At 48.3% G+C, this 15,311-nt stretch overlaps 1 protein-coding gene across 7 annotated transcripts in view; it reads right to left on the bottom strand.

The window, feature by feature from the left end:
* The window catches only part of LOC140425632 (cadherin-12-like), a 774,748-nt gene that overhangs the window by 193,556 nt on the left and 565,881 nt on the right, over window positions 1–15,311 (bottom strand). For all 7 annotated transcript variants that reach the window (XM_072510140.1, XM_072510141.1, XM_072510137.1 and 4 more), the window contains one exon: window positions 13,613–13,780. In XM_072510140.1, the coding sequence (XP_072366241.1) occupies window positions 13,613–13,780 (168 nt within the window). The remainder of the gene's footprint in view (window positions 1–13,612; window positions 13,781–15,311) is intronic.

The raw sequence follows: 15,311 nt of genomic DNA, 5'->3' as shown, positions 1-15,311 counted from the left end.
GAAAGTTGAAGAGCAGTTCAGGTAGTATGGTGAGAAATCACTGCAATTTCACTTACCCTGCCCTAACATCTGCTGCCAAAGACAGAAGTGTTTAAAGCAGCAGCTGCTACACGTGTCAGAGGCTTCCTCCAAAGCCCAGTGCACTTCAAAGGGCTTTAAATCCCATGACAGTGTTTGAAATGCAGATCTTCATTCAATTTATTTATTTATCGTATGCCCTATGTTTTCCATGTATGGAACATTCTGTCTGGACTGTACACTGAACAATACTTTCCACTGTACTGAGATACATGCAACAATAAATCCAAATCCAAATTCACATAATAATACATTGCATGAACCAATGATTGACAGTCTTATTACTCCAGAGACAGGTGCTTTGTGGATTGTTGATCTATCTTTCCCTTCACGCTTGAATGCATCCCCATTACCCTGCTTTAATGCTAACTAGAGCATTTGTAAATACTCTTGCTATGATTGACAGTTCCTCACCAGATTAAAAGCAGCTATATGTTGTTATAACCTGCCTACTTACCACTGGCTGGGGATTAATGGCAATCTCACAATCTTTAGGGAGTGTGAGCTTCCCCAATGAGGGGGAGGAGAAATCATTAGCAGAGTCCCTGCATAAATAGAGCTGGCCAGTATGGTACCAGCTGGAGAAGAGTGAGCTGCAAGAGAGAACTGCTGCTGCTATTATATATATATATGTAATTGTAAATAAATGTTATTTCTTTCTATTCGACAAACTCGTACTGGATTCTTTGTGGCCCTCACAAAATATGTCTTCTGGTGTGAAGACAGGAAGTCAAAGGAATTATATTGTAGCGAGGAAGGCCTTCTATTGGACTGTGGAGGGCATCTCTGTAATGCACAGACCCCCTTGACCCATCGCAGAGTCCACCATGTCAGGGCCACGCTTCAGAATTCCTGCACCAATCCATGCCTGCGGCAATCCCGACTGAGAGGGCTGGAGGATCACAGGAGGGATGGAGAATCGGGAATCCAGCCTGTTAATCGGATGCAAGTGGGTGCAAATGCCTCATTTGTATGTTGCCTCCAGTGCGGGGCGCGCAGCTCGCTGCCGCCGTCGGGGCGGACTGCAGCATGGGAGCAGGATTGGCGCCCGGCACTGATCCCAATTTTTGGACGACGCTCTATTTTTCCAGGATCAGGCAACACAGTATCCTGCCCCGCATCTTTAAAATCCTCACCCATGCCTTGGTCGCAGGATTAGCAATCCTATACTCATGATCTGCAGGCACATTCAAACCCCAGTACCACAGTTTGTAAATTTAAATTCATTAATGAAACAAACCTAAAATGAAATGTTAATATCAGTAATGGTGATTGTGCAAACTATTGGATTGTCCTAAAAACCCACGTAGTTTACTGATATCATTTAAGGGCAGCACGGTGGCACAGCGGTTAGCACTGCTGCCTTACAGCGCCAGGGACCCGGGTTCAATTCCAGCCATGGGTGACTGTGCGGAGTCTGCACATTCTCCCGTGCCTGCGTGGGTTTCCTCCGGGTGCCCCGGTTTCCTCCCACAGTCCAAAGATGTGCAGGTTAGGTGGATTGGCCATGTTAAATTGCCCCTTGGTGTCCAAACGTTAGGTGTGGTTACAAGGATAGGGTAGCAGGGAAAATCTGGGGGAGTGGGCCTGTGTGGGGTACTCTTTGGGACGGTCGGTGCAGCCCCGATGGGCCATATAGCCTGGTTCTGCAGACTTGCCTTGTCGATAATCTTGTTTATGTGCGACTCCAGATGCGCAGTAATGATTCACTCTTGACTGCCCTTTGAATTGTCGGTCGGGAGCTAGTACCTTGATTGATATTTACCCTACCCCAACATCAACAAATGCGTCCACTGTTTCTTCCGATGTCTTGAATTAAATCAGTACAAATCCTGGATCATATTTGGAATGTTCCTGATCTCTAAAAATCAGTAAAAGGCAATAAACTACACGGACTAACTAAGCCACGGGGAGGCACTGACTATCTGCAATCTGCAACTTGTCATTACTTGGAAACATAAAGACTCCTCGGGTGAAAATGTGGCATTATTTATTTTACCAATTTACCCTGATTGTTTAAAAAGGTTTTTATTAACGATGGAGCCGCCTTCCTCGTCTGAAAATGAGAGTCTCAACTTTGATAGTGGCATCAGGCACTCAGGCAAGAAAGGTGATGTTGGGTCAGTTTTTAATCACACATTTCCAAAGCTAGCAGTGTTCCACAATGAGTAATCATCCACAGACCCGGCATTTATCAAAGTCGAGATTCTTATTTTCAGACGAGAAGGGCTGGTCAGGCATTAAAAGAAAACCTTCAAAGAATCGAGGTAAATTAATGGAATAAATAATGCAGGCAAAATAATCCTCCAATGAGTCTGCATCTCCAAGTGATGAAAGATTTGTGTACTGGCTATACTCAGTAATATTCCATGGCATCGATTGTCTATGTTATTGTGTTTTACAGATCTTCGCAGATCAGGAACATTCCATTTGTGGTTGATTATCTAAACCGATTTAACTGAAAATCATCAGTGAATGAACGGCGCGTTTGTCTCCATTTTTAAATAAAACTCACTGCCAACTTCCTATCATGCACAAACAAATCGTAAACTCCTCTCAATGCCTATAAATGGACTTCCGGGTGCGGCGATGACCAGCTAAGTCGAACGTTTCGGCAGCTCCCGTTGGAACGGACTTTTGGGCTCTTAATAGGAGCCCCAACAGCAATTTAAACGGCAAAAAACACTGTGCGGTAAACCAGAAGGGAATCCCCCCGGACACACATGGATAAGAGAGAGGATAGCGGCCGGATTGCAGAGGATCCTCTGGAGCAGCGGCAAGGAAGGGAAGCTCAAAGCAAGATGGCATCGGAAGGTGGCCACCTGTTTTGGGGCCCGGACCAACAAGAGTTCCTGCGGCGCTGTGTGGAAGAGCTGAAGAAGGAGTTGAAGAAGGAGCTATTGGCCCCGATATTACAGGCGATTGAAGGGCTAAAGGAGGAGCAGAAGTCCCAAGAGCTGGAGCTTCGGGTCGTGAAGGCAAAGGCTGCTGAAAATGAAGACGAAATACAGGGCCTGGTGGTGAAGACAGAGACGCACGAGGCACAGCACAAAAGGTGTGTGGAGAGGTTGGAAGCACTGGAGAATAATTCGAGGAGGAAGAATTTAAGAGTTCTGGGTCTTCCCGAAGGCGCAGAAGGGGCGGACGTCGGGACATATGTGAGCACGATGCTTCACTCGCTAATGGGATCGGAGGCCCCGACAGGCCCTTTGGAGGTGGAGGGAGCTTATCGAGTTTTGGCGCGAAGACCGAAGGCTGGAGAAATACCTCGAGCTATAGTGGTGAGGTTTCTCCGCTACAATGACAGAGAGACGGTCCTCAGATGGGCGAAGAAAACGCGGAGCTGCAGGTGGGAGAACGCGGTGATCCGCGTATACCAGGATTGGAGTGCGGAGGTGGCGAGAAGGAGGGCAAGTTTTAATCGGGCTAAGGCGGTGCTTCACAAAAAGAAGATCCAGTTTGGAATGTTGCAACCGGCGAGATTGTGGGTCACACACCAAGGGAAGCACCACTACTTTGAGACGGCAGAAGAGGCGTGGACATTCATTGTGGACGAGAAGCTGGAATAGTCTGGCGAGAGAAAGAACTTTTGGGACAAAGTGGTGGGGTGATCATGTGGGGCGAGGAAAAAGGGGGGGGTGGATGATTTTTCAATTTGATTAATTTTGCGATCCTGTAACTTTTCTCTCTTCCCCATGTTGGGGGGGGGTGGAGTATGAGGAACTGTGGGCGCCGGCCATTAGGGGCGGGGCCGAGTGGGAAACGCGGGCTTTGTTCCCGCGCTATGGTAATTATGGCGGGAACAGGGACGCAGGAAGGAGGGGGCCTCGCACAGTGGGGGCCGAGGACAAGGGGGGAAGCCGAGGTCAGCCAGAGTTCGCTGACTTCTGGGAGCAAAATGGGGGGTGCAACTACGCTAGAGGGGGATCTAGCGGAGGGGGGGGAGGGGGGAGGGGGGGGTTAACTGGGTTGCTGCTGCTAAGGAGAAGGGGGAGCTGTTATGGGACGGGGTGGTCGAGACGGGGGGGCGCCGTCGGGGGGATACACGGGTACGTGGGAACCGGGAGAGGAGCTGGGTTAAAAAAGGGGATGGATAGTCGACGGGGGGGGTGGGGTAAAGAGCCCCCCAACCCGACTGATCATGTGGAACGTGAGAGAGCTGAACGGGCCGATTAAAAGGGCACGGGTACTCGCACACCTAAAGAAATTAAAGGCAGATGTGGTTATGTTGCAGGAGACGCATCTGAAACTGACAGACCAGGTCAGACTACGTAAAGGATGGGTGGGGCAGGTATTTCATTCGGGTTTAGATGCGAAGAACAGGGGGGTGGCTATCTTAGTGGGGAAACGGGTACTGTTTGAGGCAAAGACCATAGTGGCGGATAGTGGAGGTAGATATGTGATGGTGAGTGGCAGATTGCAAGGGGAGGCGGTGGTTCTGGTGAACGTATACGCCCCGAACTGGGATGATGCAAATTTTATGAGGCGTATGTTGGGACGTATCCCGGACCTGGAGGCGGGAAAGTTGGTAATGGGGGGAGACTTCAATACGGTGCTTGATCCAGGGCTGGACCGGTCGAGGTCCAGGACCGGGAGGAGGCCGGCAGCGGCCAGGGTGCTTAAGGACTTCATGGAGCAGATGGGAGGGGTAGACCCCTGGAGACTTAGTAGGCCTAGGAATAAGGAGTTCTCATTTTTCTCCCATGTTCACAAAGTATACTCACGGATAGACTTTTTTGTCTTGGGAAGGGCACTGATTCCGAAGGTGACAGGGACGGAATATACGGCCATAGCTATTACGGACCACGCTCCACATTGGGTAGACCTGGAGGTAGGAGAGGAAAAAGAACAGCACCCACTCTGGATAATGGATATGGGCTTATTGGCGGATGAGGGGGTATGTTTAAGGGTGAGGGGGTGCATCGAAAGGTACTTGGAGCTTAATGACAATGGAGAGGTTCAGGTGGGAGTGGTCTGGGAGGCGTTGAAGGCGGTGGTTAGAGGGGAACTGATATCCATCAGGGCACATAAAGGGAAGCAAGAGGGTAAAGAAAGGGAGCGATTGCTGAAAGAACTTTTGAGGGTGGACAGACAATATGCGGAGGCACCGGAGGAGGAACTGTACAGGGAAAGACAAAGGCTACATGTGGAATTTGACCTGCTGACCACGGGTAAGGCAGAGGCACAGTGGAGGAGGGCACAGGGGGTACAGTACGAGTATGGAGAGAAGGAGAGTTGGCTACTGGCCCGCCAATTGAGGAAGAGGGGAGCAGCGAGGGAGATAGGTGGGGTGAGAGATGAGGAGGGAGAGATGGAACGGGGAGCGGAGAGAGTGAACGGGGTGTTCAAGGCATTTTATGAGAGGTTATATAAGGCTCAGCCCCCGGAAGGGAAGGAGGGAATGATGTGTTTCTTGGATCAGCTGGAATTCCCTAAGGCGGGGAAGGCCCCAGGACCGGACGGATTCCCGGTGGAATTTTATAGGAAGTATATGGACCTACTGGCCCCGCTTTTGACGAGAACTTTTAATGAGGCCAGGGAAAGGGGGCAGCTGCCCCCGACTATGTCGGAGGCAACGATATCGCTCCTTTTGAAGAAGGAAAAAGACCCGCTGCAGTGTGGGTCCTACAGGCCCATTTCCCTTTTAAATGTAGATGCTAAGCTCCTGGCCAAGGTGATGGCGACGAGGATAGAGAACTGTGTCCCGGGGGTGGTACACGAGGATCAAACTGGGTTCGTTAAGGGGAGACAGCTGAACACAAACATACGGAGGTTGCTAGGGGTAATCATGATGCCCCCACCAGAGGGGGAGGCGGAGATAGTGGTGGCGATGGACGCCGAGAAAGCATTCGACAGAGTGGAGTGGGATTATCTGTGGGAGGTGCTGAGGAGATTTGGTTTTGGAGAAGGGTATATCGGATGGGTACAGCTGCTGTATAGGGCCCCGGTGGCGAGCGTGGTCACGAACAGATAGAGGTCTGATTACTTCCGTCTTCATAGAGGGACGAGGCAGGGGTGTCCCCTGTCTCCGTTACTGTTTGCATTGGCGATTGAGCCCCTGGCCATAGCACTGAGGGGCTCCAGGCAGTGGAGGGGAGTGCTCAGGGGAGGAGAAGAACACCGGGTATCCTTGTATGCAGATGATTTATTGCTGTATGTTGCGGACCCAGTGGAGGGGATGCCTGAGATAATGCAGACACTCAGGGAGTTTGGGGAATTTTCGGGGTACAAATTGAATATGGGTAAGAGTGAGTTTGTGGTGCATCCGGGGGAGCAGAGCAGGGGAATAGATGACTTACCGCTGAGGAAGGTAACAAGAGATTTCCGGTACTTAGGGATTCAGATAGCCAGGAGTTGGGGAACCTTACACCGGCTTAATTTAACAAGATTGGTGGAACAGATGGAGGAGGATTTTAAGAGATGGGACATGGTGCCCCTGTCACTGGTGGGTATGGTGCAGGCGGTCAAAATGGTAGTCCTCCCGAGATTCCTCTTTGTGTTTCAGTGCCTTCCGGTGATGGTCACGAAGGCTTTTTTCAAGAGAATTGAGAAAAGTGTCATGAGTTTTGTGTGGGCTGGGAAGACCCCGAGAGTGAGGAGGGGGTTCTTGCAGCGTATCAGGGATAAGGGGGGGCTGGCACTACCAAGCCTAAGTGAATACTATTGGGCAGCCAATATCTCAATGGTGTGTAAGTGGATGGGAGAAGGGGAGGGGGCGGCGTGGAAGAGATTGGAGATGGCGTCCTGCAAGGGAACCAGCCTACAAGCAATGGTGACGGCGTCGTTGCCGTTCTCCCCGAAGAAATACACCACAAGTCCAGTGGTGGTGGCAACACTAAAAATTTGGGGGCAGTGGAGACGACATAGGGGAAGGACGGGAGCCTCGGTGCAGTCCCCGATAAAAAATAACCATAGGTTTGTCCCGGGGAGAATGGATGGGGGATTTGGATCATGGCAGAGAGCTGGGGTTGTGCAACTGAGAGATCTGTTCGTAGATGGGACGTTTGCGAGTCTGGGAGCGCTGACCGAAAAATATGGGTTGCCCCAAGGGAATGAATTTTGATACATGCCACTGAGGGCTTTTGCGAGGCAGCAGGTGAGGGAATTCCCGCAGCTCCCGACGCAGGAGATTCAAGATAGAGTGATCTCAGGGACATGGGTGGGGGATGGTAGGGTGTCGGATATATACAGGGAAATGAGGGACGAGGGGGAAATCATGGTGGATGAGCTGAAGGGGAAATGGGAAGAAGAGCTTCAATGTGTCAGCAGTGGAAGATTCCCTGCCTCGATCTTATCCTCTAAACCTTGTGCTGTTTTGGTATCTGAGCTGGTGGCCACAATGTGAAATTGAGCGATGGTGCATTTTCATTTTCATTGTCTTCTTGTTCTTGCTCCAGAAGAGGGGGAAGAGATTGAGGAGGGGCTGTGGGCTGATGCCCTACGTAGGGTAAACTCGTCGTCCTCGTGCGCCAGGTTAAGCCTGATACAATTCAAGGTTTTGCACAGGGCGCATATGACCGGAGCAAGACTCAGTAAATTTTTCGGGGTAGAGGATAGGTGTGGGAGATGCTCGAGAAGCCCAGCAAACCACACCCACATGTTTTGGTCATGTCCGGCACTGCAGGGGTTCTGGGTGGGGGTGGCAAAGCTGCTTTCGAAGGTGGTGGGGGTCCGGGTCGAGCCAGGCTGGGGGTTGGCTATATTCGGGGTAGCAGAAGAGCCGGGAGTGCAGGAAGCGAAAGAGGCTGATGTCTTGGCTTTTGCGTCCCTAGTAGCCCGGCGAAGGATATTGCTTATGTGGAAGGAAGCCAAACCCCCGGGCGTGGAGACCTGGATAAATGACATGGCAGGGTTTATAAAATTAGAACGGATAAAGTTCGCACTAAGGGGTTCGGCTCAAGGGTTCACCAGGCGGTGGCAACCGTTCATTGACTACCTCGCAGAACGATAAAGGAAATGGAAAGGTAACAGCAGCAACCCGGGGGCGGGGGGGGGGGGGGGGGGGCGGGCGGGTCCTCAGGGATGTTTGTGTATAGATATTTGTACTAGGTTATGTATTTTGGATTGTTTGATTTTATTTTTGGAGAGTTATTATTTTTGATATGACAGTTGCCATTTAGTTTATATATTATTTATTTATTTGTTAAAACGGCCACTGTTATTTATACTGTTTTATTGTTGTAAAAAGGAAAACCTTTGTATTGTTTTGTTTGGCCAAAACATTTTGAATAAAATATATGTTTTTAAAAATTAAAAAAATCAATGCCTATAAATTCGTCAATGCCCAAAATGGGCACAGGGATGGTGTTGTGTGATTATTCAGTGCCTTTTAAGCAGTAAGCAGGTGGTATGCCAACTTCCTCCTGCCTCCGAATTATAATGGTCACTGCCTGTAGCCAACTGTCGTCACACTGAGGAAGAGAGCAGGCTCTCAGGGTTTTGGACACTGCATTCGAGATCTTCATGGAGGAGGTGAAAAGGGGCAGAGATGTCCAGCATCCTCAGAGCTGGCTGGATGCCCCCCAGAAACATAATGGGAAGGCACTGGAAACAGATACCATGGGGGTCAATGCCAGGAGTACAACACAAGGACCTGGATGCAGTGCTGGAAGAAGTTCAATGATGTCACATGAGTGCTTAAGGTCTGCAAATGCATCTTCAAGTGCCATCTTTAACCAACAGTACCACTAACCCCATCCACTGCTCAGAACATCATAATTCCCATCACTCACCGACCAACAAGATCTAACATTCAGAACTCATACATAACATTCAGATGCTTCACCTGACCGTCGCACATTCAGTATTGGTGCAAGCTTCAGACCGACATCTCACAACGTGCACACACTACCTGCCATTCAGCCAAGACAACGCCACCACCCAAACAGGCAATCTGTGACGCTCCAACACATTCCCCTTTCTGAGAGGAGAGCGTGACACTGCACTCCAGCAGAGGCAACAGGGTTTAAGGTGGTGGCTGTGGATGGGGGTGAGGGTGGGGAGGGAGGGATGAAGGAGCTTGGCCTCTTGTATTAACCGCACATGGAGGATACTGTGCTGGCCGTTATTGCAAGAGTCATTGCTGAGACAGTGACCAGTACAGGTTTGAAGTCATTGAAGGTGATGGTATCCACATACTTAATCCTCCTTCTCTCATCCCACTGATTTATAAATTGCGGATGATGCATGCACTCACTTCTTACTTTCTCCTCTCCCCTTCGCACAGCTCTATGCCTGTCCCTTTTCATTTCAAATACCAAAGAACTGCAGCTTGCCCAGGCACTGGAGCAAGAGCAAGAAGACAATGAAAATGCACCATCGCTCAATTTCACATTGTGGCCACCAGCTCAGATACCAAAACAGCACACGGTTTAGAGGATAAGATCGAGGCAGGGAATCTTCCACTGCTGACACATTGAGCACAGGTACACTGTCTTCAGGACTGAGGAATGATGAGTGAGGGTACCAGCTGGCCAGGGGATGAGCTTGTACTCTGGCGCTGCTACAAAGGACTCAGGTGAGGATTTTAATCAGTAAGGCCACACAAAATGGCGAATGTGTATACACACCCAAAAGCTCGGCCCAACAAAAAGCCTTCATTCAACGTTAAGGAACTTGGAGGGGCCCAGAACCACTTGGCATAGTGCTTTGGGTGGCACGGTGGCACAGTAGTTAGTGCTGCTGCCTCACAGCTCCAGGGTCCCGGGTTCAATTCCGGCCTCGGGTGACTGTGCAGAGTTTGCACTTTCTCCCCGTGTCTGCGTGGGTTTCCTCCGGGTGCTCCGGTTTCCTCCCACAGTCCAAAGATGTGCAGGTTAGGTGGATTGGCCATGATCAATTACGCTTAGTGTCCAAAATGTTAGGTGGGGTTACAGGGGTAGGGTGGAGGCGTGGGCTTACGTTGGGTGCTCTTTCCAAGGGCAGGTGCTGGCTCGATGGGCCCAATGGCCTCCTTCTGCACTGTAAATTCTATGATGCTATAAACATTTGGTGCTCGTTCTTTCCCACATGTAATGAATAGATAACCCTATTCACACACCTGTGGAACTAACCATGATGCAGTTTCTTATGGCTGATTTTCTCAGCTTCCATTGTGACACAAACAGCCGCCGCCTAACGGCTGCGTTGTGGTAGACGCTCATACTGCTGTTATGCACTCTCAGCTGATTCAAAGAACAAACAAAGAACAAAGAAATGTACAGCACAGGAACAGGCCCTTCGGCCCTCCAAGCCCGTGCCGACCATGCTGCCCGACTAAACTACAATCTTCTACACTTCCTGGGCCCGTATCCCTCTATTCCCATCCTATTCATGTATTTGTCAAGATGCCCCTTAAATGTCACTATCGTCCCTGCTTCCACTACCTCCTCCGGTAGCGAGTTCCAGGCACCCACTACCCTCTGCGTAAAAAAATTGCCTCGTATATCTACTCTAAACCTTGCCCCTCTCACCTTAAACCTATGCCCCCTAGTAATTGACCCCTCTACCCTGGGGAAAAGCCTCTGACTATCCACTCTGTCTATGCCCCTCATAATTTTGTAGACCTCTATCAGGTCTCCCCTCAACCTCCTTCGTTCCAGTGAGAACAAACCGAGTTTATTCAACCGCTCCTCATAGCTAATGCCCTCCATACCAGGCAACATTCTGGTAAATCTCTTCTGCACCCTCTCTAAAGCCTCCACATCCTTCTGGTAGTGTGGCGACCAGAATTGAACACTATACTCCAAGTGTGGCCTAACTAAGGTTCTATACAGCTGCAACATGACTTGCCAATTCTTATACTCAATGCCCCAGCCAATGAAGGCAAGCATGCCGTATGCCTTCTTGACTACCTTCTCCACCTGTGTTGCCCCTTTCAATGACCTGTGGACCTGTACTCCTAGATCTCTTTCACTTTCAATACTCTTGAGGGTTCTACCATTCACTGTATATTCCCTACCTGCATTAGACCTTCCAAAATGCATTACCTCACATTTGTCTGGATTAAACTCCATCTGCCATCTCTCCGCCCAAGTCTCCAAACAATCTAAATCCTGCTGTATCCTCTGACAGTCCTCATCGCTATCCGCAATTCCACCAACCTTTGTGTCGTCTGCAAACTTACTAACCAGACCAGTTACATTTTCCTCCAAATCATTTATATATACTACAAAGAGCAAAGGTCCCAGCACTGATCCCTGTGGAACACCACTGGTCACAGCCCTCCAATTAGGAAAGCATCCTTCCATTGCTACTCTCTGCCTTCTATGACCTAGCCAGTTCTGTATCCACCTTGCCAGCTCACCCCTGATCCCGTGTGACTTCACCTTTTGTACTAGTCTACCATGAGGGACCTTGTCAAAGGCCTTACTGAAGTCCATATAGAGAACATCCACTGCCCTACCTGCATCAATCATCTTAGTGACCTCCTCGAAAAACTCTATCAAGTTAGTGAGACACGACCTCCCCTTCACAAAACCATGCTGCCTCTCACTAATACGTCCATTTGCTTCCAAATGGGAGTAGATCCTGTCTCGAAGAATTCTCTCCAGTAATTTCCCTACCACTGAAGTAAGGCTCACCGGCCTGTAGTTCCCTGGATTATCCTTGCTACCCTTCTTAAACAGAGGAACAACATTGGCTATTCTCCAGTCCTCCGGGACATCCCCTGAAGACAGTGAGGATCCAAAGATCTCTGTCAAGGCCTCAGCAATTTCCTCTCCAGCCTGCTTCAGTATTCTGGGATAGATCCCATCAGGCCCTGGGGACTTATCTACCTTAATATTTTTTAAGACACCCAACACCTCGTCTTTTTGGATCTCAATGTGACCCAGGCTATCTACACACCCTTCTCCAGACTCAACATCTACCAATTTCTTCTCTTTGGTGAATACTGTGAGATTCAGTGGAAACTCAAGCATTTTTGATCTTTGCGATGGATGCCAATGAGCAAAGAGGCTTGCAGGGTATCACAACATTCCTGTAGTCCATTCTCAAACAGATCTACTCTGTAAAAACCTTCTGCGCACTTGGCCTCCTGTTGAGAGCCCTTCTCCCCCCACCTCCTCTTTCCTCTTCCAGCAGCTTGACCTGCTCTGCATGACCTCTGCTCATTCTCCCAGTCATGTTCAATGCCAAAACAAAACCCAACCAAGCTGCCAACGTCTGGCAACAACGACAAATATTAAATCACCAAAATGTTAATTAAGCAGCAGCCGGACCCCCGTTGTAAATACTGAAACTTTTAGCAAGTATGGAAAAGCACCCAAAATACTAACAATTGTAACAACAACCATTAGAACTAATTCAGTAACTAATCTGCAAGATGCTGAAGATTGTTTTAAATGTTGCTCATGGAAGGTCCTTCATGGCACTGAACATGTGTTCAGCTCTGGGAGGGCAGAGGCTGGAACACGGAGCTCCAAATGGCGGTGCTGGTGTCAAATCAGAGTTTCATTAATATTATGATCTGCTTGCTCTCCATACTCCTGATAGATATTAGCTCGTGTGCACTCACCCCTTTATGAATATGGAATCTGCCCCTCTCATTTCAAAAGTGCGCTTGCAAACTGTGCATACCAGTTTACAATCTTAATGGGCATTGTGGCCTCAAAACAGGTTCTACCAAGTCTAATTTAACCCTCCTGACGCCTCGGTCTATTTTGTTCAGCTGCAGAGTCACGACCAATAAACCGCAAAGCCACACGTAAAACATTAATTTCTTAAACTTCTTTAGTTAAAGACAGCTAACCAGATTCCAGGTGTAGAATCATAAAATCCCTTCATTGCAGAAGGAGGCCCAAACCCCACCCTATCCCTTAACCCAATGCAAAAAGTGTGAACTAAAACAGTAATGCATTTTTCAAATCTAATAATATTAACTGGAAGGCAGTTTATCGTGTTCCTAGATGCACAGTATGTCTGCGTTTGTGTCCCTGAGCTTGCCTCTGCGAGCAATAAATGTCATCCCATCACAAGTCCATTTTCTAACCTACAAACCGCAGCACCGATATTTCTAGTATTTCCAGAGCACCGCGACCTCCTCAAGGAGCAATGCCTCCGCAACAGAAATACATTTTCAACTCAAATCAGAATAAGCGGGGCTGGATTCTACAGTCTCCCAGACGCGTGGTTCTCGCCTGCTTCGCGTTCGCTGGGGGGAGTCTCCCTTCGCTCCGGCAGCGGACCCCTGCCCGGGATTTCCCATCGAAGCCACTCCACACTGTCGGCGCACCCACGGACTGGGGCGTGCTGCCAGCGGGAAAAGAGAATTGCAGTGCCCGTAGAATTCCATCCCCAGTGTCAATTGTATCTCGGACTTAACTGACGAGCCCGCGTTGGTGGAACAAACACGAAGAAAAATGGCGCGATGGCGAGCTTCACAAATGAACACACATCACCCCTAAACCTACATAGATTTAGAAAAGCTGCCAGAGGTCATTGACCAACTGGTTGACGACTGCATTCTATTTTCTATGTCACAAAAATGTACATTTATGAGTTCAAACATTTGAATGCACATTGTGAGCTGATGGAAGGAAACAGGAGAACTTACTTTTGGCAAACCTTGGTGGGTTGTCATTGACATCAGTGAGAGTAATATTGACTGTTGTGGTCCCTGCTAAACCTCCCATTTGTCCACCCATGTCTTTGGCCTGAATGATGACTTGATATTCCTCTTTCACTTCCCTGTCCATGTTTGATAATGCAGTTCTGATGACACCTAAACACGTAATGGAGTGAGGAAAAAAAGTATTTATCATCATCGTGAAGTTTGTAAGTAATGGTACAATCAATACACACGCAGGATGGGCTCTCAGACTTGCCTTTCAATGTAACATACCACCAACACCGCACTATGGATATTCAATTCCAAAACTATTCCGACGGCGGGGTGAGTGATGGGAAATCAATGCTAAGGGAATAAACAATTAGTCACCATTTGTAAATTGCAAAGAGGCTGCGATTTCAGTGCTGTGCTTGTAACATTGCTTCAGTTTTGCTTTACTGACATTGAAAACAACAACAAGAAGTTCTACTTAAGGAATGTCTTTAACCTGGTGACATCTGTGCAGGCACTGCAAACAAAATCTCACACCAGGACACTTGAGGCAGCATCAGCACAATTTAGTCAGAGAGATAGCTTTAAAGGAACGTATTCATGGAGGAGAGAGAGATGGAGAGGCAGAGAGGTTTAAACTCCAAAGTTTTGGATCTAGTCAGGTCAAGGCACAGCTACCAATGATGGAGCCATGAGCTTCAAGCATGCAAAAGGGGCAGATTTGGAGGAGCACAGATATCTCCAAGCATTGTAAGGCTGGAGGAGGAGACAGAGATCGGGAGAGGTTCAAGGCCGTGGAGATATTTGAAAACATGGACAATAATTTTTAAATGATATGTATGATGAAATATAAAGCTACTCACTCGGTTAGACAGATCACTGATATTTTACCCAAATCGTTCCATCCGGTACCTGGATTTCATTTGACAGCTTACTTTGGATAACCAATAAATAGAGTCGTGCAAACTGAACACTATCTGATGGTGACACATAGAAATGGTCCTTCGCCATAATGACTCAATGCACTCCCACAGAATTGTTCATTAACATCAGAAGTAAAATCGCAAGTTGAAGATGAACAGGCGCCTGTGACATTACACTGCCAGGTACTTCAACACAACTCCCAGCCTAAACTGAAGAAGCTCACATACATCTCAATGCAGCTAAATGAGCACACATCTTGGTCAGCAAGAAAATGTAATAAATGCCATCCCTTGTGAGTTGGACTCGCTTACATAATATATTTAGCTTCAGGCTCACTAATTTCCCCTTCTGTCCATTAATTACCGCAAGAGCAACCCTGAAAACATGTTATTATATCAATAAGCCACAAACCTAGTTTTCAATTTCTTGTTCAATGACTCATTGACATTGTAATTATTGCAAAGACAATATTTGTTTGCATTTTCTGAAACATCCTCAAAAGGAACAGCACAGTTATTTTCATATTCCTCGGGTTAAAAACACTTTCAGATTTTTCCACCTTGTTAAATGAGGTGTTCATGTGGCCAATTGGAACCGACTGTTTGGCCCAGGATGTGATGCATGGAAGGGTGGATGCGATGTGAAAATTGTTCCCACGGCAAAGTTGTGTTACTGACGCATAAACATTCTGGGGGTGAAATTGGTCTGTGCCAATGTGAAACAGGCTCGGAACGAACCTGCAATCTGTTGTACACCAGGCACCAGCTTT

Source organism: Scyliorhinus torazame, chromosome 6 (genome assembly GCF_047496885.1).
Source record: "Scyliorhinus torazame isolate Kashiwa2021f chromosome 6, sScyTor2.1, whole genome shotgun sequence".
NCBI classification, from domain to species: domain Eukaryota; kingdom Metazoa; phylum Chordata; class Chondrichthyes; order Carcharhiniformes; family Scyliorhinidae; genus Scyliorhinus; species Scyliorhinus torazame.
The sequence above is the reverse complement of the archived record's forward strand: the minus strand, read 5'-3'. Positions and strand labels throughout refer to the sequence as shown.